The sequence below is a fragment of the Sturnira hondurensis genome, unplaced genomic scaffold, assembly GCF_014824575.4.
Source record: "Sturnira hondurensis isolate 20B ecotype Veracruz unplaced genomic scaffold, ASM1482457v3 Scaffold0008860, whole genome shotgun sequence".
Classification (NCBI taxonomy): Eukaryota; Metazoa; Chordata; class Mammalia; order Chiroptera; family Phyllostomidae; genus Sturnira; species Sturnira hondurensis.
The window spans coordinates 2,750,109-2,777,409 of NW_028081491.1; the positions used below are offsets into that span (position 1 = coordinate 2,750,109).

Genomic DNA, 27,301 nt, shown 5'->3' on the forward strand with positions numbered 1-27,301 from the left:
ATATTCTATCAATAATTACTTTAAATGTAAATGGACTAAATGCTCCAATCAAAAGACATGAGGTGGCTGAGTAGATTAAAAAAAAGACCCATTCATATGTTGCCTGTGTCAAAGTAGATTTTAGGTTTAAATACAAAACTTTAGAGTTTTTGCAATAAAGCATAAGAGAAAAATCTCCAGGACCTAGGGCTTGGTGCAGAGTTCTTAGACATGACACCAAAAGCATGGCACATGAAATTTGAATTGGACTTCATCAAAATTGAAAACTTTATCTCATAAAGAACTGTTTTAAGAAGATGAGCTCACAAATACAAAATGAGAAAAATATTTTCAAGTCACAAGTCTAACAAAGGACATATGTCAGGAATATAAAAAAACTCTCAAAATTTAAAAGCATAAAACTCTGAATAATCAGTGATTGTCAGGGATCAGGGGAAGTGGGAAAAAGGGTGGGTGTGACTATAAAGAAGTAGCACTAGGGAGATACCTGTGGTGATGGAGTAGTTCTGTGTCTTGAAGTGTTGGTGGATAAATAAGTCTTCACATGATAAAATGGCACAGAGCTATACACACATTTAATACAATGTTACTTGCTTGGTTTTGATATTGTACTATAACATATATATACATACAGGTATGGAAGATGTGACTATTGGGGGAAACTGGGTGAGAGGTGCATGGGCTCTCTCTGTACTACCTGCACAATTTCCTTTGAATCTATACATACAAGGTAGGACCAAAGTAAGTTTACAGTTGTTCATATGGAAAATAACACAATAATAAATAAATAATAATACAAAAATGAACTCTGTGTTTCAAGTACTTACAACTGTAAATCTCCTTTTGCCCCACCCTATGTATTTTAAATAAAATGTTTTAAAAAATAGAAAAAACCCTATATGTTAACAACAGAGGTTGATTAAATTTGGGGGTGCCCATGCAATTGAAAATCCAGCATGCTCATGAAAAAGTATGTATGCATGCACATAGATGTCTGTACATGTGTATAAATTTACAAGTATGTGTATGTGTGTGCATATCAGCTGAATGTAACAACCATGAGCCAGATTGTAGTAAGTGGTAGGAAAGAAGACATGAACAAGATAGTCAGTGCTTGCCATTGTGGAGCTGACAGTCTATTTAGGAAGTCAGACATTAAGTACACTAATGAGTGTGTTGAGAGCTTCAAAGGAGAAGCACTAAGTACCTGGAAAGTCAGGGAAGGCCACCACAGGGAAGCTAATGTTTCATTTGAGATTTGAAAGATAACTATGAGTTCCTCAGGCAAGTGGTGAGAGGAGAAAGGAGAAAACCTTCTGACTAGAAAGAAGGGCTTAGGCAGAGTTCTATAGCTCACATGCAAGGTGAATATTCAAGAAAAGATAAAGAAGCTCATTGAAGCTGCAACATGGGGCACATAAGGCTTAGGGGTGGGGGGCAAAGATGTTGAACAAGGCTTGTCCAACCAGCAGGAGGTCAGATCATGGAACACCTGGTAAAATGAGTTAAGAATATTGGACATCAAGGCTGTGGGAAATCAATGAAGTATTTTAAACAGAGCATTGACATAGACCTGAGGTGGGGTAAGGGCAGAGTGGGAGGACCAGGCAGGAGGTAATGGTATCTCTGGCCAAGGGGTAGTGGAAAAGATAGACAGGAGGGCTTGGATCTGTGAAGAATGGGTTGTAGAAGTGACTGCACTTAGGGACTGAGTGGAGGTTGTGGTTAGGGAAATGAAGAGAAGAGTGATTCCTGGGTTCCTACTGGTCAGATGATGGTGCTGTTTGCTCATATGGGGATCAATATGAGAAGAGCAGAAAATTTAGGGGGTATTACAGGGCAGATGAATTCAATCTTTGATATATTTAGCTTGAGGCATTGGTGGGATACCTGAATAAGGATGTCTGGTGGTCAGGTGGCTCCCAGAGTTGCACCATCAAACGAGATGAAGATGGAAGTGTGGGAGGCATTGACACCTAAGTAAAGCTTGAAACTTTGGTTGTGGGTGAAAATGCTGAGGAGTGTGTAGAATGAGAAGACAAGAGAGCTTTCTTGGTCAGGACTCTGGTATAAATGGAAGGAGTGAATCAGGAAGCCCCAAGACATATGTATGGCCAGCCTCAGAGAGGCCCTGGGCCAGGGAAGGGTTGAGCTGGGAGACCTTTTTTCCTCCAAGTCTCTCATCTTGACTTCCTGTGGCTACTGTACTCCTTCCCCTCTCTGAAGACCAGTTTGGTTCCTTCTCTGATTCTTTGACTAATTACAGAAGAAAGATGGTCACCCCACAGCTCACAAGTCTCCATTAACCAGAATGTTCTAGCCCCAAATATAGATTTCTGGAGCAGAGACTCTGGGCCAGTTTGGGTCAGGAATGCATCCCAGATCCCATTAAACTGTTGGGAGGGTTTGGGACTCATAACACAAACATAGTAGCTAAGAGTCACTGCTATGGGTAGGGTGGCAATGGAGAAGATCCATTTTCCAGTGGGTAGACACTCAAAGGCTTGGGGGGAACCAGAAGGAGCACCAACATTTAAGAAGAGGAGCTAAAAAAAGCAAATGAGAAGGCACATGTAGAGAGTTAGAAATTCATGCTAGAGGGAAATGGAGAGAAGCTCTGGAGAGATGCATCTTGAGAAGGAAGCAACACCCAATGAAGGGATCCAATACTGCCTAGAGGGCAGGTAGGAGAAAGACTGGCAAAAGTGCATCAGATTTAGTAATAGGGTCACATCTGGCAGTCTGCAGTGGAGACAGGAGAAGTAAGATAGTGTAGACTGGCATCCAAGACTCCAGGGATCTCCTGACCTGTTAGGAACCAGGCCTTAAGAGAAGCTTGCCTGAGCTCTGCCTCCTGTCCCCAGGCTCACACCCCCACCTCCCACCAGTGGATGAGAGCTCAGCTGACTTGAGCCTGGTGCCAGAATGATTGGGGACCACTGCAGCTCCAGGATATTGATGAAGAAAGAAATGGGGTGGTAGCTGGAGGGAAGTCGTGGGATCTAGAAAGTGTTTCTTGTTATTTTGTAAGGCCAGGGATTCTATGAGTAATTAAAGGCCAGTGGAAGGAGTTAGGGAGAAGGGATTCTCTTCAAACCACAGTGCAAGTTCCCCCAAACCAAGGAGAGGGTGCTACACTCACCACAGGCTGCAAAATCATGGCTCAGAGAAAGGAAAATCTCTGATGTGGGAGAATTCTGGTTTCCTATACAGAAAATGCAATCCTTTTGATGGCTGAGCAAAGCATTTTAATGTTTTTTTTTTAAAAAAAGATTCTATTTATTTCTTTTTAGACAAAGGGGAAGGGAGGAAGAAAGAGAGGGAGAGAAACATCAATGTGTGGTTGCCTTGCATGTGCCCCCTACTGGGGACCTGACTCCCAACCTAGGCATGTGCCCTGATGGGAGAATCTGAGCGGTGACTCTTTGGTACACAGGCTAGTAATCTCCTCAGCCACACCAGTCAGGGCTGAACAAAGATGTTTTAAAAGCTTCAGTGGGGATGACTACAAATTTTCATTAAAGAACCTAATACTACCTTTGCCTTCTACTTCCCTGATGGTTCTTAAGAGACCATGCTTTAGAGCAGTGGTTCTAAAATTTTTGTGCGTATCAGAATTACCAGGAGGGTAGATTCTGAAGGCCCAGCATTTCTGATTCTGGAGGTCTGGGGCATGGCCCAAGAATATGCATATCCAGTTAGAATCACTGCTCTGGGGCCTGCTTCTCAAAATCCGTATGTGGTCTGGGAATCTGAAAATAAAGCCAGTTATTGAGTGCATACACACAAGTCAAGTGACAATATAACCTAGTTGTAAAAAAATGTGTTAGAAAAAGTGCAAGACTGAAAGTAAGGAAAAAGACTAAAAGGAATGTGCCTTATTTTATTTTATTGTTGTTCAAGTACATTTGTCTGCATTTTCCCTACACCACTTTTCCCACCCCAGCCATCCCCATCTCTCTTCCTTGATTCGAACCCCACCCTTGTTTTTTTCCCTGTGTTCTTTATAGTTGCTTCTTAAAACCCTTCCCCACTTTCCCTTCTTATCCCCTCCCACCTCCCCTCTGGTTGCTGTCAGATTGTTCTTAAATTCAATGTCTGTGGTTATATTTCAATTGCTTTTTTCTTTTACTGATTAGGTTCCAGTTAAAGGTGAGATCATATGGTATTTGTCTTTCACTGTCTGGCTTATCTCACTTAGCATAATCTCTCCAGTTCCATCCATGCTGTTGCAAAGGGTAGGAGCTCCTTCATTCTCTCTGCTGTGTAGTATTCCACTGTGTAAATGTACCATAGTTTTTTTAGCCATTCCTTTACTGATGGGCACTTAGGTTGCTTCTAGCACTTGGCTGTTGTAAATTGAGCTGCTATGAACATTGAGGTGCATAGGTTCTTATGGAGTGGTGTTTCAGGATTCTTAGGGTATAATCCCAGCAGTGGAATTGCTGGGTCAGAAGGCAGTTCCATTTTTAGTTGTGTGTGGAAGTTCCATACTGTTTTCCACAGTGGCTGCACCAGTCTGCATTCCCAGTAATAGTGCACTAGGGTTCCCTTTTCTTCACATCATCTCCAATACTTTGTTGTTTATTGATTTGTTCATGATGGCCACTTTATCTGGTGTGAGGTGATATGTCATTGTGGTTTTAATTTGCATCTCTCTGAAGGCTAGTTATGCTGAGCATCTTTTCATACGTCTCTGGGCCCTCTGTATGTTCTCCTTGGAGAAGTGTCTGTTCAGGTTGTTTGCCGATTTTTAAATTGGGAATGTGCCATTTTTAATTGAATTAACTTGTAGCCCTAGAAAAACAGTAAAATAATAAAAGTATTAAAGGTCAAATGATGCTTCAAAGAAATCCTTAAAGAAGGATAAGATTTGGTTTTAAGACAAAGCTGTTAGGATATTACTGGCAGATGACAAACTGGCCCCATTTCCATTAGTTTTTGAAAATGATGCTGGCTTTGCTGCAGAAAATGTGGGTCCAGCCCCAGCTTCATCACTCACTGCATTCATGATGTTGTGTGAGTACCTCTCTGACCTCTATCCCTTTTCCTTTAGGGAAATGAAGGGTATTGAGCCTCTCCATTGTTTCACACATACACTATGAAAGCAATTTGAAAGATATAGAGTCTCATAACAATACAAATGATTATTTTACCCTTAAAAGTAATTCTTCAGGAGAATTAAGAAGCCCACTCCTTGGCAAGGGTTCTCTTCAGAGATGATAATGTACCATATTTTCCTCCTCTTCCTCAGGTGACAGAGGATGAGCCTTCTGAAAAGGATGCCCTGCAGCCAGGCCGTGAGATTGTGGCTGCAGGCTATGCACTCTATGGCAGTGCAACCCTGGTGGCTCTCTCCACTGGGCAAGGAGTGGACCTCTTCATGCTTGACCCAGTAAGTATACAGCATGGCATTATCAGCACTTGCAACTCCATGGAGCTCTGTACTTCAATTCTAGTCCCCTGGGATAATTTCCTGGCCATTCTTAATACTTGCATTTGGGGCCAGAGAGTTTTGGAGCCAAAAGATCATGAAAAAATATTAAGGATCTTTGTCCAAGTGAGGGAATTTGAGGGGTCCTGCAGGTTCAATCATATCAACTCAGGCCCTGTTCTTAAAGAGTTTGTTCCTCCAGTTTATGGAAACACAATGATTTGAAAATCTCAGTGCTGCTGTGTGGCTGAGGAGCTGGGTTTTATAATTTCATTTCATTTTAATTAACTTAAAAAGCTGCAAGTGACTGGTGGCTATCCTATTGGACAGCACAGGTTTGGAGGACTTCCCCTAATCTACATGTTCTTCCCAGTAAGAGGAAAGACTGGTAGAAAATTGCTTTATCAGGTTCTGTGTTGTGCTCCTTATTTGTCACTGTGAGAAAATGCTCAGTAGTATTTCTCCTCCCCTTGAGAAAATGCTCAAGGGGAAGAGGCACATCCTCAGGAAAGATGAAAAAATCAGACAGTATGATGCAGAGTAAAGGAAGAAATAATTGGATAAAGGCACAAGAGTTCAAATAAAGCTGAATTTTCATGGCAAGTGTACATTAAAAATGTTCAGCAGAAAAATTGTAAAGTATTCACAACTTATAGAATTTCTCTTTAAAATTCTGGATGCTTTGCCCATCACTTGTGAACCACTTTGCCAAATATAATCAGGTCTTGTGGAAATTCAAATAATTTTGATTGAGACCATTTCAAAGTTTCTAGTGTTCAGTAACTCAAAAGCACTTGTTCAGTATTTCAATTTAATTTGAATTTACAAAATGTTTATCGAGCATCTAGTATGCCCCAAAAGTCCCAAAGCACTGTTCTAGGTGGACATACAGCACCAGTGAAGCAGGCAAACATTCCAGCCCTGGTGGAATTTACATGGTGCATGTGTGTGGAGGGAGGAGGGTAACAACATTTCAAAACAAAGTCAAACTAAACATTATACAATGGAAACCCAGTATCTTTTCAAATATAAATTTTCATATATAAACTAATCAGATCAAGACCCACTGATGTTTCAGTGTGCTTAGACCCTAAATTCTCCTTTTTTTCAAAGAAACAGTCAAAACTGGAGAAATTCTGTAGTTCACAAATATTATTCTCAGACAATAAAGCAACCTTTCTAAAACTGTTCTGGAATAATAGTTGATAGTTATACAGTGCTTATTAAGTGGTGGGTAGCTATCTGTTTCAAGCACTTTGCATGTATGAATGTGTTTAAACCTTACAGCATCTCCCTAAGGTAGGTCCTACTATTATTCCCATTTTCAGGTAAGGAAAGTGAGGCACAAAGAAGGTAAGTAATTTGCCCAAAGTTATGCTAGGAGTCCTAGAGCAATGAGTCACACTCAGGTTGTGATATTCTGATTTATAAGAAATGTATATATGTGGTCATTCAGATGACTGAAATGTATTTCTCATATATAGTTAATCTTTGTCCATGGTTCTTGGATGACAGCTCCTCAAACCCTTGGAATTTCCTAAGTGTTGGGAGTGATAAAGGTATCTTTTGTTATACTATTGAGATGGCTTTCAGAAAGCACCTTAGGATGGAGGCTTGTTATCAATGGAGTCAGTCACATGATTAAAGGGTTGGAATTTTCAGTCCTAATCTCTGACCACCAGGGAAGGGAGAGGGCCTGGAGGTTGACCAAACCACCAATGGCCAGTAGATTTAATCAGTGTAATGTAACCTATGTAATGTAACCTGCCTATGTAATGAAACCTCCATAAAACCCCCAAAAGATGGTGTCTGGCGACCTTTCTGGTTAGTGAACACATGGAGACTGGGGAGAGTAGAGTGCCTAAAGAGGGCATGGAAGGTCTGTGTCATTTGTCTATACCCTGCCCTATGCATATCTTCAATCTGGCTGTTCCTGCATCATATCCTTTTATAATAAATTGGTAATCCAATAAGCAAAACATTTGTCCTAGTTCTGAGCCATACTATCAAATTAATCAAACCTGAGGAGGAAGAACTGGGTCTTCTAAAAACCTCTGATTTGCAGCCAGTCAGTCAGAAGCACAGGTAACAACCTGGGCTTGGGACTAGCATCTGAAGTGGAGAGTGGAGGCATTCTTGTAGGATTGAATCCTTAAACCCTGGAATCTGATGCTGTCTCTGGGTAGATAATGTCAGAGTTGAGTTGAATCAATTTGAATTCTCAGACACCCTGCTGGTGTGTCTGAGACACACGTACATTGGGATTGGTCCTGGAACACCTATTTACATCCAGTCTTGTACTTCTCTATCTTACCAGTTTTTAGTAAACTTTTTTTTTGCAAGAAAAATATCTCTGAGAATATTCTGAAGTGGTTCTAAAGGGAATAGGTAGGTACATTTGGCTTAGGGGTGCAACTAAGGATTCCGAACATAGGTAGGCCTGACAGCTTAACTGCACATCAGAAAGAAGAAACAAATCCCTGTATAATTTCTGCTGATCCTTCTTTATTAGCATGAAATTCCTTTGGATCACATCACCCTACTAAAAAGTACATTTCAGTGAAGACCCAGTGTAAGAAGCTTACGACTTGTTTGGGAGGTTGACTTCAAGTTGAAGTAGCTTATGACAGTTGTCACAGATAGAAAAAAATCATGGAGAGGGACCAACAGGTTACTCTGGTAGGGCCTAATGGGATCGAGTTCCTTGATGGGTCAGACAGACCTGTCTGACCTGTGGGTTTGCAGAGATGATAATTTGATTTTGTCAGAGTACACATTTGTGTTCAGGCACAGAGCAACCATCTCATGTTAATCATTCTCCATTGTGGTATAAACCACAGTGTTGAGACATTCATTTACAAATGGCAGATACTGTTCCTGGGTGACAAAGATATAGTGCCTAATAATAAGGTACCTTGTCCTCAAAGCTGTGGGAAGCTTTTTAATAGTCAGTGGTTGTGAGTGATCACAGATTCAAAATAAGAGAATATATTCTCCAAGTTAGGGCAAGACTCTACAGCCATTTCCTTCCCACAGTAGGGAATAGCTCTCTAGGCACTTGAGTATCTGCACCCCCAGGTTCAGAGAGGGATACAAAAGAGAATGATATTATTTAGACAATAGTTGTATATATGCCTTGCTCTTTACTAATAATCAAGAGAGAGAAGGATTCTGGCTCAATGAAGTAAAGGATGCTACTGCATTCATGGGAAAGCTAAAGCCCTAGGCTAGAAATGGGCAGGTCTAGAGGTCCAGGAAACAGCAATCACGTGAATGGTCTGGCAGCACAGCAAGTCTGGTCTGAACACCACCCCTGGTTTGTCTCTCATTCAATTACCAGGGAGGAGTATCTAATTTACCACATTAAATCAAGTGCCTGACCTTGAACCAGAGACCATCATGAACATACCTAAAGTGAAGTAAGTTAGGTTTACTGAGCATGGAGAATGAACTATAGAGAAACTGTGGGTTGTTGTGCTAAGATGAGAGAGAGTTGGAATGGGCTTATAATAGCACATATTTTGCTTGATGATTCTAAGGAGGATTTGAGAAAGTTAGTCCTAGATTGGGTGTTATCTAGAAGTGAGTAAAATTAGTGATTATGTACATGAATAATTTTTATCTAGGAGGTGGGAAGATTAAAGTGAGCATGGAGAATTCACTGGTAAAGAAGCAGTTATCATTCAAGTTCGGCAGAAGAAAGGAATCTTTAGTTATTTTTGCAGTCACTGAGTATCCTTGTCACTGGTCATTGTCTTATTTCATACATGGTCAGCATGACCTTGTCTCTTTATATGTGGGAATGTCATGTATGTTCATTAGGAACCTTTTAGTCTAGCTGACAGCTGTGAGGGATCATCTTGGGGAATTTTCACTTTCTTAGTCTTCAAAATTTATCAACATTGATTAGATTTCCAGGATTTGGTTTCTCCTCTAGTGACTGAGGGAGACAGCCAGTCTTTAAGATGATATATGCAGCTAGCTAATCATACCCACAGGGACTGTCTGACAGATAGTGACCATGGTGACTATATGGGGACTGGGCATGATTTTATTTATACTTCTGAGGATTTCATCAACTTTTATCAACTATTCCTTATGCCAAGTGCGTATAGTTTCTGTTGGAAGGGATTTCCTCTTTACCTCATGTAAAGAGGAAACTTGGGGACTTCTAGCCAAGATGGAGGCATAGATAGACACGCCGTGCCTCCTCACACAACTGAAAGGACAGCAACAAATTTAAAAACAATAACAACAACAACAAAAAACAGAACTGACAGAAAATCAAACTGTATGAGAGTCTGACAACCAAGGAGGTAAAGAAGAAAAATTCATCCAGACCAGTAGGAGAGGTGGAGGTGGGAAGCTGGTGTGGAGAGGATTCATGGGAAGGCAGTGGCTGATAGAGTGGGTGGTCCCACATTTTCATGCTGATAAACTTGGAGGAGCAACTGGGGAGTGAGACAGACTGTGCAATCCAGGGTCCCAGTGTGGGAAAATAAAGCCTCAAAAGCTCTGACTAAAAAGATCTGTGAGGGTTGTGGCATTGGGAGAAACTCCCAGACTCACAGGAGAGTTTGCTGGAGAGACCCACAGGGTCCTAGCATGTATACGAACCCACCCAACCAGGAATCAGCACGAGAAAGGCCCAATTTACTTCTGTGTAGCCCCAGAAGTGACTGAAAGCTAGCAGAGAGTGGAGCAAGCAGCGCTGTTCTCTCTTGGGAACCTCCCCCACTGAAAGCATCAAACACAGCAAACTGAGTTGCTCTGCCCTGATGAACACCTAAGGCTTCACCCCTTAATACATGATAGGTGCACCAAGACAAAAAATATTGCCCCAATGAAAGATCAAAACTCCAGAAAAAAAAATACAGCTAAGCAATGTGGGGATAGCCAACCTATCAGATGCACAGTTCAAAACACTGGTAATCAGGAAGCTCACAGAATTGGTTGAGTATAGTCACAAAATAGAGGAAAAAAATTAAGGCTATTAAAAGTGAAATAAAGGAAAATGTACAGGGAACCAACAGTGAGGGGAAGGAAACTGGGACTCAAATCAATGGTTTGGAGCAGAAGAAAGAAACAAAGATTCAACCAGAACAGAATGAAGAAACAAGAATTCAAAAAAACACCCCCCCAAAAACAAACAAACAAACAAAAAAAACAAGGAGAGGCTGAAGAAACTTCCAGGACAACTTTAAATATTCCAACATCTGAATTATAGTAGTGTCAGAAGGAGAAGAGGAAGACCAAGAAATCGAAAACTTATTTTAAAAAAATAATGAAAGAGAATTCCCCCAATATGGCAAAGCAAATAGACTTCCAGGAAGTCCAGGAAGCTCAGAGCCCACAAGGAGTTGGACTCAAGAAGGAACACACTAAGGCACATCATAATTACATTACCCAAGATGAAAGATAAGAAGATAATCTTAAAATCAGCAAGACAAAATGAGAGAGTTACCTACAAAGGAGTTTCCATAAGACTACCAGTTGATTTCTCAAAAGAGACCTTACAGACAAGAAGGAGATGGAAAGAAATATTCCAAGTTATGAAAGGCAAGATTGCTACATCCAAGATTGCTCTATCCAGCAAAGCTTTCATTTAGATGGAAGGGCAGATAAAGTGCTTCCGAAATAAGGTGAAGTTCAAGGAGTTCCTCATCACCAAACCCTTATTATATGAAATGTTAAAGAAACTTATCTAAGAAAAAGAAGATAAAAAATATGAACAATAAAATGATAACAAACTCACAACTATTAACAGCCAAACCTAAGAAAACTAAAACTAAAATGAACTAAGCAAGCACCTGGAACAGGAACAGATCCACAGAAATAGAGATTGCATAAAGGGCTATCAGCGGGGGAGTGGGAGGGTCATAGAGGGGGAAAAGGTACAGGGATTAAGTAACATAAATGATAGGCAGAAAATAGACAGGGGAAGGTTAAGAATAGTATAGAAAATGTAGAAGTCAAGGAACTTGTATGTATGACCCCTGGACATAAACTAAAGGGGGAGAATGCAGGTAGGGAGTGGTTTGCAGGACAGAGGACAATAAAGGGGGGAAACTGGAACAACTGTAATAGCATAATCAATAAAATATATTTTTTAGAAAGAGTCACTGGGATACCAGGAACTTTTAATGGCTTCCAAAATTAAATCACTATGATATAATAACTGGACCACAAAATAGTGTTTGAACTGTATCCCCACCTTTATGAAAAATCTTACCTGTATAACTTTTTCCTCTCACTGCTGATGGTCCAGGTCTTTCTGAAAATAGTAGGATTCACTGAGGGTGATAACTTGGGAGATCAATACAGCTAGGTTCCTTATAAATTAGTAGTATAGTTGACTCAATATTGTCACTGCTCTTCGTATAACTCAAAAAAATATCACTGGCAGACTTCTGGAGGACCTGGCAACCCCCTGGGTCCTTCCAGGATGCCCACATATTTTAATGTTTTCTAAGTGTTGGGGAGTGTGCTGTTGGCTTCTAGCATCTCTCTTCTTACTGGCGTTTTTGTTCAACTTTTTAGGCTCTTGGTGAGTTCATTCTGGTGGAAAAAGAGGTCAAAATTAAAAAGAAAGGAAAGATTTACAGTCTCAATGAAGGCTATGCCAAGTATTTTGATGCTGCCACCACGGAATATGTGCAGAAAAAGAAATTTCCTGAGGTAAGTGAAGGACACCTATGGCAGAATGCTATCTTAGCAGGTTCCTATTCCCATGGTGGCTCTGAGGCCTGGGCAAGAGGTTGGTGCTACTGTTTGTGGCTCTGATTGGCATGGGTGTGGCAGACTCTGCCTTTATAAGCAATTAATACCTTTTATAGCTAAAGTTTATCTATTAAATATAATACTCCCCAGTTGAGTTTTTCAGGAGGAACTGTTTATGAGCCTATATTTTTAAAATTCAGAGGTTCAGGCCAGAACCTTTCTCAAGTCATTTGTTTTCTGGACTACTACTTACATAGATTCTGGTCACTAAGTTATATTTGCTTTTTAGAGGGAATAATTATATTGGAAAGTCTCATTCATATGCTCTAATGTTGAGGCCTTGTTTTTACCCCAAGTTTTAGGAAGTTTTTTGATTCTCCATGAGATCACCAAGTTCTGGACTTCATGTGGCTATTAATACAGCTCAAACAATCTATTAAGCATATCCACCATACAGAGAGAGCTTTTAAGGCAGGAATGGGAACATGGTTGAAGAATTTCCAGGTCAAGTGTGAAATCTGGACTAAATTGGGAGTAGAAAAAAAAGGTTGTTTCTAAGTGGGACTCCCTCTCACTAAATGAGGGATGTGATAAGAGAGGCCCCTTTTCATGTAGTGAAATAGGATGTCCACCTAGCTGTCCCCGGATGCTCCTTGTGGGATTGCATGGGATCAGGCGACACTCATTCAGTGGGATGCCAGGGCCTGACTTTGCTGCCTCAAACTGAGTTTTGAAGTTTACTTTTCTTTTTCTTCCCCCCCCTTTATTTTTTATTGTTGTTCAAGTATAGTTGTCTCCTTTTCCCACCACCACTTTCCCTTGCCCCACCCTCAATCCTACCCCCTCTTTGGCTCTGTCCATGGGTCCTTTATACATGTTCCTTGATGACTCTTCCCCTTCTTTCCCCTATTATCCCTCACCTTCCCCTCCAGTTACTGTCAGTTTGTTGTTTATTTCAATGTCTATGGTTCTATTTTGCTTGCTTGCTTGTTTTGTTGGTTAGGTTCCACTTACAGGTGAGATCATATGGTATTTGTCTTTCACTGTCTGTCTTATTTCACTTAGTATACAGGTGGCAAACACAAGGCCTGTCGGCCAAATCTGGCCTTCCACCTTGCTTTATCCAGCCTGGCACCTTGTTTCTACCTGGTGGCTGTGCTGAGCTCTTGCTTAACTGTTAAGGAGTAGTTACATTTATATAGTCCTAAAATTACATTTAGCCCTTTGAAGGCAACCACCAGGCTGATATGGCCCCTGGGGAAAATGAGTTTGACACCCCTGACTTATCATAATGCTCTCCAGTTCCATCCATGTTGTCACAAAGGGTAGAAGTTCCTTCTTTCTTTCTGCTGCATAGAAATTTCATTGTATAAATGTACCATAGTTTTTTGATCCACTCATTTACTGATGGGCACTTAGTTTGCTTCCAGCACTTGGCTATTGTAAATTGTGCTGCTATGAACATTGGGGTACATAGGTTTTTTTGAATTGGTGTTTCAGGGTTCTTGGGGTATAATTCCAGCAGTGGGATTCCCAGGTCAGAAGGCTGTTACATTTTTAGTTTTCAGAGGAAATTCCATACTGTTTTCCACAGTGGCTGCAGCAGTCTGCATTCCCACCAACAATGTACTGGGGATCCCTTTTCTCTACATCCTCTCCAATACTTGTTTATGATGGCCATTCTGACTGGTGTGAAGTGATATCTCATTGTGGTTTTAATTTGCCTCTCTCTGATGGCTAGTGGTGCTGAGCATCCTTTCATATATTTCTGGGTGCTTTTTAAGTGAAAATCTCAGAAGTGCAATTTCCTGTGTTTCTCCTTTGTGAAGTAGTATTTACCATAACACACAAACCCATCAGATGTCTTGAGGGCAAAACTTAAGAATATAAATTGTGAGGTTGATAAACTCAAAGTGATTTATAAGTTCCCAGTCTTTCTTTAAATATATATTTTTAAATATTTTATTTATTTATCTTTAGAGGGGAAGGGAAGGGGAGAGGAAGAGAAATATCAATGTGTGGTTGCCTCTCGTGCATCCCCTGCTAGCAACTGGCCTGCAACCTAGGCATGTGCCCTGACTGGGAATTGAACCACAATCCCTTGGTTCACAGGCCCTCACTCAATCCACTGAGCTATGCTAGCCAGGGCAATAAGTTCCCAGTCTTAGAGATTGTTTCATAGTAGTTCCAATTCTAAGCTAAAAAGTGCCTTCTTTAGTACCTAAGGGGAAAATGTATAGGTTACCTGTAAAAAATAAACTCTTATGCCAAAAAAACACTCCATAAATCTTTTTGAAGGGAAAGTTGCAAACTGAAGAAAAAAGTAATCACTACACATACGACTAACAACAGGTGAATAATGTGACTATCTGAGAACCCGTACAAGTCATAACACAAGGACACGAGAATAAGCAAGTCCTAAATAGAAAATTGTGCAAGTCACAGAAGACATGTAGATGTCCTATTAGCATGTGGGAAGGTACTAATAAAAATGCAACTTAAAAATTCAAGATCAACCCTGGCTGGTGTAGCTCAGTGGATTGAGCACGGGCCTGCGAACCAGACGATCGCGGTTCAATTCCCAGTCAGGGCACATGCCTGGGTTGCTGGCCAGTTCCCTGCAGGCCAACTCCCAGCAGGGGATGCACAAAAGGCAACCATACATTGATGTTTCTCTCCCTCTCTCCTTCCCTCTAAAGATAAATAAATAAATAAATAAATAAAATCTTAAAAAAATAAAATAAAAATGCAAGATCAGTTTTATATATGGGATATTGCCAAAGACTTAAAAAGATGACTAGTGTTCAGTGATGAGAAAATAAGCGCTCTCATAAATTGTTAAGGAAAACAAACATCACAATGTTTTTGGAGAGCAATCTGGCAATATGATTTCAAATTTAAATATCTATAACTTTTGACTCAGCAGTTTATCCTAAATTATTCCAGGAATTTGTCCTAGGAAACTCACAGGTCAAATGAAAAGAGATAAATACACAAGAATATCTCCTTACAGCATTGTTTATAACAACAATTGAAGTATCAGTTCATCAGGGTGAATTAATATATTGTGGGCATTCACAATGTCCCAGTGACTCCTATGTTACATGCCTGCTCATTAGAAAGGTAAGTTCTTCTTCATATATTGATAGTGAAAATGTTCACAAAATATTCAGTGAAAGGAATGGAGTATTTCCTATAATAACCATGCACACACACACACACATATATATATATGTATGTATTTATGCACACAAATATATGTATATAGTATCTGTATATGCATAAAATGTCTCCAAAAATGTGCCATTGTGTTAATAGTGGTTTCTGGAAGTTGAGGGTATAGGGTTCCTCATTTTCTCTGCATTGTGTGAATATGTGCAATGATAATGTGTTTCTGAGAAGCAATTCTTTTTATAGAAATTATTACAAAATCATATTTTGAAGAGGCCAAAGAGCATGAGACCAAAAAAAGGTTAAATGGGGAAAAGTTTATCTGGTAGTTAATTAATAAAAATAGCATTTTTGGAGATTTTATATTGTTTACCATAATTTAATACAGTATAGCTTTAAAATTTTTGTAATATGTTGTGATTTCTTTTTCTATTTTATTTAACTTATCTTTTTTCTATTTTAAAATAAACCCTCAGTTTTGCACCCAAAAAAGAAAAGGAATCATTCCATTTTGACTCCTTTCTCTCCAAAATCTTTGCCTTCTGGAACCTCTGCTCTGGTGTGAACAGGCAGAGTTTTCTTCTCATTCCTGATTGCTCCTGAGGCCATTGCTTTCCCTCGGGTTCTGTGTGTTCTGGCTGCCATTGTCTCACACACCACACACACCCTAGTAGGTGGGAAGTGGTACGGCTGATCCATTTCCTCTCTGCCATATCAGAGAGAGCATCCTCGTTTGCTACCTCTGTCCCCGACAATAGCATCTTTTGCTAATACTGATTGCACACTTTTACGTCACATGGAGTAGCTAGTGTATGTTGTGTCAGATGCTGTTCCAAGTGAACAGTCAAGTAACTTATCTAAGGTGATCTTACTAATAATTAAAATAACCAGAATTAAAATCTAGATGGCCTGGATCCAGAGCCTATGCATTCTGTGCAACACATTATTGGGCACGAAAGTGTAGGGAGTTGTAACTAGCATTTATTTTTAGATGAAATAGAACAGAACTGAACTGAATGAAACAGAATAGAATGATGAGAATAGAATAGAATAAAAATTAGTAAGTAAAAGAATTATTTTTGAAAAACACTTATTTCAGCCATGTATGTGTGTTTGGTTGCACACTGTAGTTATAAAATGTATTTTTTTAAGTTTGAAAGCATTGTTATGCAATGTGGCCTCTTTATGACTTTCATCAAAACTATGACATGTAACTCAGTATCTCTCTGCACTCTGACTTCTGCCGACATCTGGATTGATTTCAGAGTCCATGGGTCCATTCAGTAGCTGGTTCATATATATAGTGTCTTAAGTCCAGATACATTCATCTCCATTCAGTTCATCTAGCTGTTTCTATACCTAAACCCTAGGGATTGTCAGTTCTTAGGAATTGCTGAATTATGAAACTGTAGACTTTGATGTTTACTCTTCAAACAACCCTCAACTTTTCATATTTCTTACACTCTACTTTCACTATTTGGACTGTAATAATGGGAAGGCACTGGGAAGCTTATAAACAGCAGAAATTTATTTCTCATGGTTCTGGAAGCTAGAAGCCCAAGATGAAGGTGCTGGCAGATTTGGTGTTTGGTGAGAACTCTCTTCCTGATTCATGGATGGCCATCTTCACATTGCATTATCATGTGGTAAAAGACGTGAAGGAGCTCTTAGGTTTTTTTAGAAGACATTGACACCATTCAAGAGGGTTCCACCCTCATGACCTAATCATCTCCCAAAGTCTTCACTTTCTATAATCGTAGCATTGGGGTTAGGATTTTAACACATGAGTTTTGGAGGGACAAAAATGTTGGTTCATAGTATACTGCCATGTCCCCAGCCATGATATGGAGTTCATCATGTCTCTTGATTCTTCCTTTTTGTCCCACATATTGTCAGTGTTCTTTTATCCCTGTTCTTTGTTCCTCTTCTGACCTCAGTGACACCCCAATAGTCTAACTTATGATTAATCATATCAATCTACCTGCCTCCTCTACTCACTTACCTCCTTATCCTTCAACATTCTTCTGACCCTGAATTAATCTCCAGTTGACCCTTCACTCCAATGCATGCACTGAAGAATACATCCAAGCAGATGGTGGCACTACAATTGCAGTCACCATGTTTACCAGTCTGTTGATGCCCCTCAGCATCTTGTATTTGACCTTGGTTCTATCTGACAGAGAAAACATATCCTATCAGCTCTCCATCTCACACCTGCAAACAGATGACAATCTCTTCCTTTTTAAGTGACCTCAGGTCCAAGGTTCATCTTCCTGCCTGTGCTCTTGGTCCCATCTCTTCATCCTTGCTCCATATTTCTTCTCCTGTGTTTTCATCCTTTTGCTTTCTACTAGTTACTTTCCCTCAGCCTATGAATATACATCTTTTTCATCCTAAAATTCTGCCTTCCACATATTTTGCAGCTCCAGCCAATGTCAAAACCCTCTCCATTACATTGCAATGAACACATTCATATTCACAGATGCACACACTTACACACACATAAATGATTCGTTGTTTCCAACTCCTTTTCTACTCTTCAGTCTTCTAAAATTGGGCCTTTGCCCCTACAACTTCATGGGAACTGTTCTTATCAAGGTTAATAATGACTTCTTTGTGGTCAAGTCCACTAAAACTTTTCTGACTATATATTATTCATTCCCTCTGAGTATCTGGAATTATTGATCACTGCCATTGTGTTGGATTTTTCTTCTCTAATTTCCATTACTCTATTCTTTCCATTTTACTGCCTCTCGTCTCAAGGCTCTTTCTTCATCATTATTTTCTTACTGTTAACAGAACTTAAAAAGTAAAGTTTGAGGTGTCATATAGTTTGAGAATGGGAAAGAGTAACCCATGTGAATTGAATGGATCAACTAAAAGTTAATATTTTTCAATAAAGAATATCATGAAGTTTTTTTGGACTAGGCAAACTAATTCTCAAGTTTATACTAAAAATGAACAAACAAAAATAGCTAATACAAGAAAATATTAAGGGGGTAAAGATAATGAGGGGGAAATAGTGGTTCTACCAGATACTATAAAGCCTCAGTAACTATAACAATGTGTCACTGGCACATGAACAGACAGAGCATCAGAGCAGTGATCAGAATAGAAGTCTGGAAGCAAATATAATATGCATGGGAATGTTGTTTATGAGAAGGAGAGAGCCAAACCAATGAGTAAGGATGGACTACTCTCAAATTTTTAGCATCCCTTTCCTGCATTTTCTTTCTCATTCTGCCTATCTGTCTCCTTTCCTTGGTCTATAAATACACGTAAGTTACGTAAGTGTCTCTCATTAAAAATAGAAAAACAAACAACACTCCCCTCCTTCCCGGGTCACTTTAGTTAACCGCTCTTTGTTCTACACATGGTAGCCAAATTCTCATGAAAAAATAGTTTTTATACATTATTTCTATCTCTTCCCTTTGAAAAAATTTTTTTCATTACAGGGTCCAGCAGAAGTAATGCCCCTTTTATATTACAAAATTTTTTTAAATCAAAAGCATGTAATTCTACAACATAACAATTTCACACTCAAGCACAGCATATGACATTTTAGGTGAAATGTTCAAATTAAAACTATAAATTATTACACCCATTTTATTACCCTACCAACCACACTCAAGCAGGCCCTACTTCTGTCAGACCCTGTATATTGATTTACTTTAGTTATAAAAAGACCACACAGAATGCTCTGCATTTTAACAACTTTGAAATGTGAGAAGAAAAAGGTTATAATTAAATCTGAAGTAAAAGCACAATAGCCCTTAGCCATATGTGGCTATTGAGCACTTGAACTCTGACCAGTCTGAACTGAGTTGTGCTATAAGATACACATTGGATTTTGAAAGTTTAGTGGAAGGAGGTAATGCAAAATAACTCAGATTATCTTTTCTTTGGATTACACATTAAAATGATAACATTTTGATATATTATTTTAAATAAAAAATGATTCCTAAAGCTTTTTAATGTTTGGCCAGTGGTAAACACTGCTTGGAGTAAGTGAAAAAGTGGTCATTATTCATGAAGTTCTGGCTCTCAGAAAGCTAAAATGTGCTCTGAAGCATGGTACCCCAAGAAGTTTCGAGGAGATGCTGAGAATTTTTTGAATGGTAGGGGAGGAAAACTTCTCTCTTCTTCCCTCCTAGGTTCTTTGGCTAGTCGAACAATTAAATTGACATAATACAGGTTAAGAAGAGAAAACCAACTTAATTTTTGTATTCAATAAAATATGAGACTCATAGAAGTGACCAGAGAAGACAGGTGTTATAGCTTCTAGACAAAGAAACAATAACTGTGTGAAGAACTGTCAGGACAGAGAAGTTAGATCTAAGGGTGGTAAATTAGTGAGGAAGTAACAAGTTTCATTTACACAGCCTTCTCAGCCCTCAATCCCCCATCTCTAGTGGAAAGGAAGTCTCCATTCTGGTGCGGAGAGGCCACCTTTCACATTGGAGGTTTAGTTCCTGCATTCAGAGGAACAAAGGAGTGTCAGAGTGTCCTTCCTGTACCAGCTGTTTCTCAAATAACTTTAATTTAAAGTAATCAATATGCTGAGTTCCGACCAAGATGGAGGCATAGGTAGAAACACTTTGCTTCCTCACACAACCAAAAGAAGGATAAGAACCAATTTAAAAAAAAAATAAACAACCAGGAGTGCCAGAAAATCATATTACATGGATCTCTGACAACCAAGGAGTAAAAGAAACATTCATCCAAACCGGTATGCCAGGACAAAGAAATATGGCCAAATAAAAGAACAGATCAAAACTCCAGGACAACAAGCAACAAGGACATATCTGATGCAGGGTTCAAACACTGGAAATACAGGATGCTCACAGAATTGATAGAGCTTGTTCACCAAATGAAAGGAGAAATGAAGGCTACCCAAAATGAAATAAAACAAAGTATATAGACCAACAGTGAAGGGCAGGAAACTGGGACTCGAATCAATGATTTGGAACAAAAGGAAGAAATAAACATCCAAACAGAGCAGAATTCAGAGAAATGAGGAGAGGCTTAGAAACCTCCGGGACAACTTTAAATGTTCCAACATCCAAATCAGGGGTACCAGAAGGAGAACAAGAGCAAGAAATTGAAAACTTATTTGAACAAATAATGAATGAAAACTGCCTCAGTCTGGTGAAAGGAATAGACTTCCAGGAAGTCCAGGAAACCCAGAGAGTCCCAAAGAAATTGGACCCAAGGAGGAATGCACCAAGGCACATCATAACTACATTACCCAAGGTGAAGGATAAGGAGAGGATCTTAAAAGCAGCAAGAGAAAAGGAGACAGTTACCTACAAGGAGTTCCCATAATACTATCAGCTGATTTCTCAAAAGAAACCTTGCAGGCAAGAAGGGTCTGGAAAGAAGTATTCCAAGTCATGAAAGGCAAGGACCTATATCCAAGATTACTTTATCCAGCAAAGCTATCATTTAGAATGGAAGGGCAGATAAAGTGTTTCCCAGATAAAGTCAAATTCAAGGAGCTCATTGATGCAGATCCCGGCTCGTGGGGTTTGCCACACTATGGATGAGAAATGAGACATTCACACGGACTACCGAGTCCTGTGGAGGAAAAGGGCAAGCAAAAAGCCTTTGCTTGAGAAAAAGCCTTTTCTCTCAAGGTGAAAAAAAGCCACAGCCTCTGCCATGACAGGTCATTATTTCTTTTTCTCTGCTCATATCATGATGGTCCTCATTTACCATATATGCACAGTTTTACTATGCACAGTGGTTACCTTTTACAGAAAACAAGGAGCCAGATGCCACTAATCACATCACAAAAGAGGAATATTTGCAAATGAAAAGGCAAAAGTGGTTGAACTGGTTACACTCATCCTTGGAAAGTTTAGCATGGATTTTAGGAAGTTACTTTGCAGGCCTGATTCCCCATGGGAGAACTTATCTGTGGGCATGGGTCCTGTGCCTTGCACCTTGCTTTCCATTGGGAGCTGGGCCCACACCATGCAGAATGGTCTCCTACAGTTCATCATCACCAAGTCTGTATTATATGAAATGTTAAATGAACTTATCTAAGGAACAGAAGAAGAGAAAAAACTATGAACAGTAAAATTATAACAAACTCATCAAAACTCAACCTAAAATATAAAAACAAAAACTGAGCAAACAACTAGAACAGAAAGAGAACCAGAGGAATGGAAATCACGTGGAGGGTTATCAGTGGGAAGGGAGAAGGGAAGAATTGGGAGGGAAAGGTACAGGGAATAAGAAGCATAAATAGTAGGCATAAAATATATGGGAGAAGGTTAAGAATGGTATAGGAAACAGGGAAACCAAAGAATTTATATGTACAACCCATGGACATGAACTAAGGGGGTGGTAGGAATGCTGGAGGGTGGATGGTGCAGGGTGGAGGGGGGATAAAGGGGAAAAATGGGGAAAACTGTAATAGCATAATCAATAAAATATATTTAAAAAGAAAATAAGATAATCAGTATTCCAAATTAGCATATTTTGAGGTGGCATATTCTGCTTCAGTATATACTTCCCTTTTTTTGACAGTTGCTCTCAGAGATTATTTAAGGATATAGTGTGTTACTCTAAGTAGTCCTATATTTAATGAGTTTAATCACTGGTCATGGTATGGGAATTCCTAATGGATGAAATGCTTAATTATATGATGTTTTTCAGTTCCTAAGCCCCTGGAACTCAGAGGCCACAACAACTGGACGTGTAACCCTGAGCTGGTGCTGGCTAATTGCAGAACTCACTACAACTCTTCCTTCTTTGCTATCTAGGATGGCGGTACTCCCTATGGGGCCAGGTATGTGGGCTCCATGGTGGCTGATGTGCACCGCACCCTGGTCTATGGAGGGATTTTCCTATACCCAGCGAACCAGAAAAGTCCGAAGGGCAAGGTAATCCTCTTTGTCCACTGGCTGCATTGGGTCAGGGAGCCAGATGAGTTTCCTTTCTGTTCATACCTGCTTTTCAGCTACTGCCTTGTCCTTGGTATGTCTCTCTATGGTTGGGCAGGTAGAAGAGAAATATATTTCCCATTAGTAAATTTTGAGGCAGTTGTAGGTTTGGGGGGGAAGGCTGAAGCTGTCATTAGTTATTTCTCTGGCCTTCCTTTCCTCTGGCCTCATGCCCATCATTCTCCATGAGTCCGCTGTGTTTATTTCCCACTTTCCACATGCTATGTCTGACTTTTAGTTTCAGCACCAACTAATTGTGTGCTGAATCTAATGAAACTTATGGGCCCACTTCCCAGAAAAAGGTATGTAAACATATATCACATATGTGTTCAGAGGATTCACAGATGTTCTGAAGTCCATCCACAATCCCTTAGAAGGTTTCAAATAAAAAAGAAAGAAAATATTCTAAATATCTGATAGAAAGATGGATAATTAAAAAGTGGTCTAACAAAGCAATAGAATATTTTGGAACCACAGATATTATCTTTATAATAAATGTTTACTAGCATAGATAAAGGCTTAAAAGAGAATTTAAAAAGCATGATATCAAATTATATAGACTTTTGGTACTTGCATTATAGTAAACAAGATATTAAGGGACTCCCTTCTATTGCAAAAAACTAAATCCTTTAAATACTTTAAAAAGCATCTATCTCAGGACTCACAGTAAATAGGAAAAATTTCTGAATCTATTCCCTGACTCCCAAAAAGGGCAAAAGAAATCATGAGCTAGCTGTGGAGCAAGCAAGACGAGGACCAGGGTTCCTTGTGGGCCACTGCCCCAAGCATTTTAATTGTGTGGTCAGGATGGCAAGCCTTGGACAGCTAGAAAGATGAGGGAGCTAAACCTGAGCCTCTCACATTAAGCTGAGACCCCCAAAGTAAGCTCGAGAGAGTTAGGGTTAATGGTTCTCTCCAACCTTTGGCAGAAACAGAAACAAATTTTTTTAATAGAAAAATATCCCCAACTTCCACTGACAGGATTCTCAAAATTAAAGAGCAAGCAAAAATTAGTTTCTATGAAAAATCACAAATACATATGGAAGCAAGATAGTATGAGTGACAGAAAACAACAAATAATACACTTAAATTGCAAGAATTTCAGATATTAGGAATGTCAGATATGAAATACATATGAGCTATGTATGAAGTGCTTTGAATAAAAGATAAAAATCTCAAAGCTAAACAAGTAGCAGAGGTTATTAGAGAGATGCAGGGGTGGTGGAAATAAAACATATATGGATACTAAACAAAAGAACTTCAGCTCTGAACTCATTCAATATTTCTGGAAAGGTAGATTCTGAAGGTCTTAAGATTCTGAAGGTCTTGTGTCATTTTATGACACAAAACTGAAAATACTGGTATTATCAAGTAGGAATCTTACGATCCAAATGTATCAATCTTGAATACACCCTTCCATGAAAAGGTGTTTGATTTTTAGCCAATTACAGAAATCATAGGTAAGTAGGCAAGTCAAAATAAAGAATTGCCATGTTTTCTAATATTACCAACAACCAGCCCCCACCCCCACATATGTGTGTGTGTGTTGGGGTGGCAGATTTGAATTATTGGAATGGCCGATTCAAAGCCATGATGAGAAATCTAACAGCACATCAGAACAGAGAAGATTTTTAACATGCAGATTGGCATATCAGGCATTTCTCTTCATATGAGTGTTAAGCTCATGTATATGAACCTATTGTACAGAAAAGTATGCATAAAAAGATGAAGAAACTCTTAAATAGAACCTTTCTTACCACCTATTCAATTCCAACAGAAAGAACATTGAAACTGATTATTACTAATTATTAAAATGATTTAAAAGTTGTCAGAAAATACCCACAAATAATTATATAAACATTTCCATAAGAAGGTATAGTGCCATATATAGACCTATATTCACCACATCATAATCACTACAAATATTTAAAGTACCATTGGTTCCTGATCTCCATGTTTTAACTATCATGGTTTCTGTGACTACATGTGTGCGGGGGAGTAGCAGGGAGGGGGAGGGTTGTTTGACTCTTCCTGTGTGTGCTTGTCTCTGGAGAGGCATGTAAATTTTAACCACAGGGGAAAAAATAGATCACACAGCCTACAAACCAAGGTGCCATGGACACCTTGGCATTGTGTTTTAAGATGAGTTTACTGCAACAATGAGATTTTAAGGTCAGAGCAAACCTGGGGTCCAAGACAAGCTATGTGAGAATGCTGTGTTTATTTTTTAAATTATTTTTGAAGTGTCTGAATCAACATGTACAAAGAAAGGTCAATTGGTTAAACCTGACACATTATTGCTTGACACCACAACACCCCTGCCCCCACACCTCCAGGATCAGGGTAAGGGGAAGAAAGAGCCAAGATCTCCAAGTTGCCAGGTAAGAGTCTTTCTGGTGGCTACTCCAGGACAGCGTGGCCTCCAGTGTCCCTCCTGTGGATGATCAGGGACCAAACTAGCTGACTGAAGTGTGTCCCCATGCACTGGAGCTTCTCTATGCCCCTGCCAGGCTGCCCACAATTCTAAAGTCAGGAGGTCTAGGGTTAGGGCACTGCACACTGTTTTACCAGAATGGTAAGTAAGTGCCCCAGAGTCTTTACTCACTTTCTCCTGAGTGCCTGGCTCTCCAACTTAGACTAGAGGTACTTTATTCTTCTCCATGCAATATCAAAAAATTAAAAATCAGCACCAGATATGACTGTTTCTCCAAGTAGTTTCAACATGTCTTCAAAATGGATCTGGAGAAAAGAAAGGAAAAGTCTACACAGACCCAAGTAAACCACTTTCTAAGCTGATTAGAGAATTTAAAAAATACGGATTTTGCACCTATGGGGAAAGGAATGAGAAGATAGTGTGATAATTTAGTCAGAGAGTGCAGCTAAAATATAACCTCGAATCTGATGTGATATGATGATATGATGTGTGTGGTGGGGGATAGTCGGGGGAAGAAGTCACAACATAATCACAGAAATAGACCCCAAAGGACATTTATTCTCACCCATTTCATGGTTCTCATAGTGCGTATTACAGAAGGTAACAAGTACTATGCTCAGAAGAAGCTCAGCCTGAGGTCCATGTGCACAGTTTGGCAAGCAGGGCATGGGCTGACTTTACTCCCTATTTCTGCCCTCTATTGGGAGCCCTTGTGCAAGGTATGTGGTAGCCCTGTTTGGACAGTTTCCTTGTGTCAGGGAATGGAGATGCCACAGTGACCAATGGAATTTCTCATTGAGCTTCAGGGGCATGGCTTGAGGTTTTTGGCAACTTACAAAGTTTGTCTGCCTGACTCTTTCTCTGCAGCTCCGGCTCCTGTATGAGTGCAATCCTGTGGCCTATATCATTGAGCAGGCGGGAGGCTTGGCAACCACAGGCACTCAGCCTGTGCTAGATGTGAAGCCTGAGGACATTCACCAACGAGTACCCCTAATTCTGGGGTCCCCGGATGATGTGCAGGAATATCTCACCTGTGTACAAAAAATCCAGGCAGGCCGGTAGTGAATCAGACCATGCAAGCCCTATTCTTTTTGTCTTGTACCTTGTGTGTTAAGAGCCCTAAATGAATGATAAGTGGAAACAGTGGTGAGGAGTGACTAAAGGACCATCCACCCAATCACAAACAGAAAAGCAGCCGCAAACTGCTCATGACAGGTCTAAAGGCCAGACACAACTCTGTGGTCAGTGTAAATGGCTAAAAATGAAAATCCACATGTGAAAAGAACAATTTAGATTTGTCTTTTGTCATGAACAGTGGCAAAAAGAGTTGTAATTCTGTCTGTTGGCTCAAGTAATCAGTAGCTATCTACTTAGGTCAAAAAGTACAGAGATCAGTTATGAATTTGTCTTGCTTGACTTAAAATTTGAACTTAGTGTCTCATCCTATAGTGATTCATTTTCTTTCTTAAAATAAGTATGTATACTGAATATATGCATACTTTATGTATATATTTAAATGGCTTCCTTAATTTCTTAGCAGAGTTCTTGCCTTATTTTGGATAAATTAAAGTTAGAAATCTCATGGCTTTTAAATTCTAAAATTTCAGATTGAACTTTTTTGGGGAGCAATAAGTTGAATGACTGGTAAAAGTTGAAATGGAAAAATGAGGTCACCTATTGAGAAAGCAACATACTAAACAAAGTTAATATTTAAAAATTAACACCTACTTTTCTCAACCTATTGACTTTGTATTTTTGTTTTGGGGAGAAATATTTTAATCAATCCTAGGGCTTAACCAGAATACACTTGTTGAATGACTCTTCATTTGTCCATATTATGTCAAAATTGGGATAAAGTGGTATATGCATAAAGAATCTCAGTTTGTTTTAACAAGAGTTTCTATATATGTATATGAACTTTGAGGCCAGAAATTATTAATGAAGTATTGGTGAATCAAATCCGGAAGTATTTAAAACAAAGATGCATCAGGATAATGTCATGTTTAACTTAGAAAATCAAGAATGATTCATATTAGAGAATTTTTTGTAAGATGGCAGCATAGGTAGACACAGCTCACCTCCTTGCATGACAGCATCAAAATTACAACTAAGCTACAAACCAATGATTATTCAGAACTGCCACAAATTGAGCTGGAAAGAAGTACCACAACTGTGGAATTAAAGAAGAAACCACATCAAGACTGGTAGAAGGGGCAAAAATACAGAACAGGCTGGTCCCACAACCACACATGACAAATAAAAGATGGGAGGGGTATTTCTGGAGTGAGGGGTCCAGCCCCATACCAGGCTCCCCAGCTAAGGGTTCCAGTGCCAGGAAGATAAGTCCCTATAATGTCTAGCTGTAAAAACCAGTGAGGATAGAGGCTGTGAAAGACAGAAACTTCTGGAGTCACAGGCAGTTCCTCTTACAGAGCCCATGTATGGAATTATTCAGACTCACTCCCTCTGAGCTTTAGCACTGAGGCAGCAGCCTGAAAGGCACTTGAGGCATACAGGGAGGAGCTGAAGTGTCTGGTATCAAGGCGAGACCTGTGGGACAACTTTCTCTAAGACAGAAGTCCTGGCAGAGGC

General features: G+C 39.6%; 1 protein-coding gene across 1 annotated transcript in view; it reads left to right on the top strand.

Moving 5' to 3' along the window:
• The window catches only part of FBP2 (fructose-bisphosphatase 2), a 44,098-nt gene extending 17,660 nt beyond the window's left edge, over positions 1-26,438 (top strand). Inside the window, exons 4-7 of the mRNA XM_037056218.1 lie at positions 5,255-5,395; positions 11,975-12,112; positions 22,096-22,215; positions 25,577-26,438. Of these exons, the coding sequence (XP_036912113.1) occupies positions 5,255-5,395; positions 11,975-12,112; positions 22,096-22,215; positions 25,577-25,771 (594 nt within the window). The 3' untranslated portion in view covers positions 25,772-26,438. The remainder of the gene's footprint in view (positions 1-5,254; positions 5,396-11,974; positions 12,113-22,095; positions 22,216-25,576) is intronic.
• Positions 26,439-27,301: the final 863 nt, after the last annotated feature.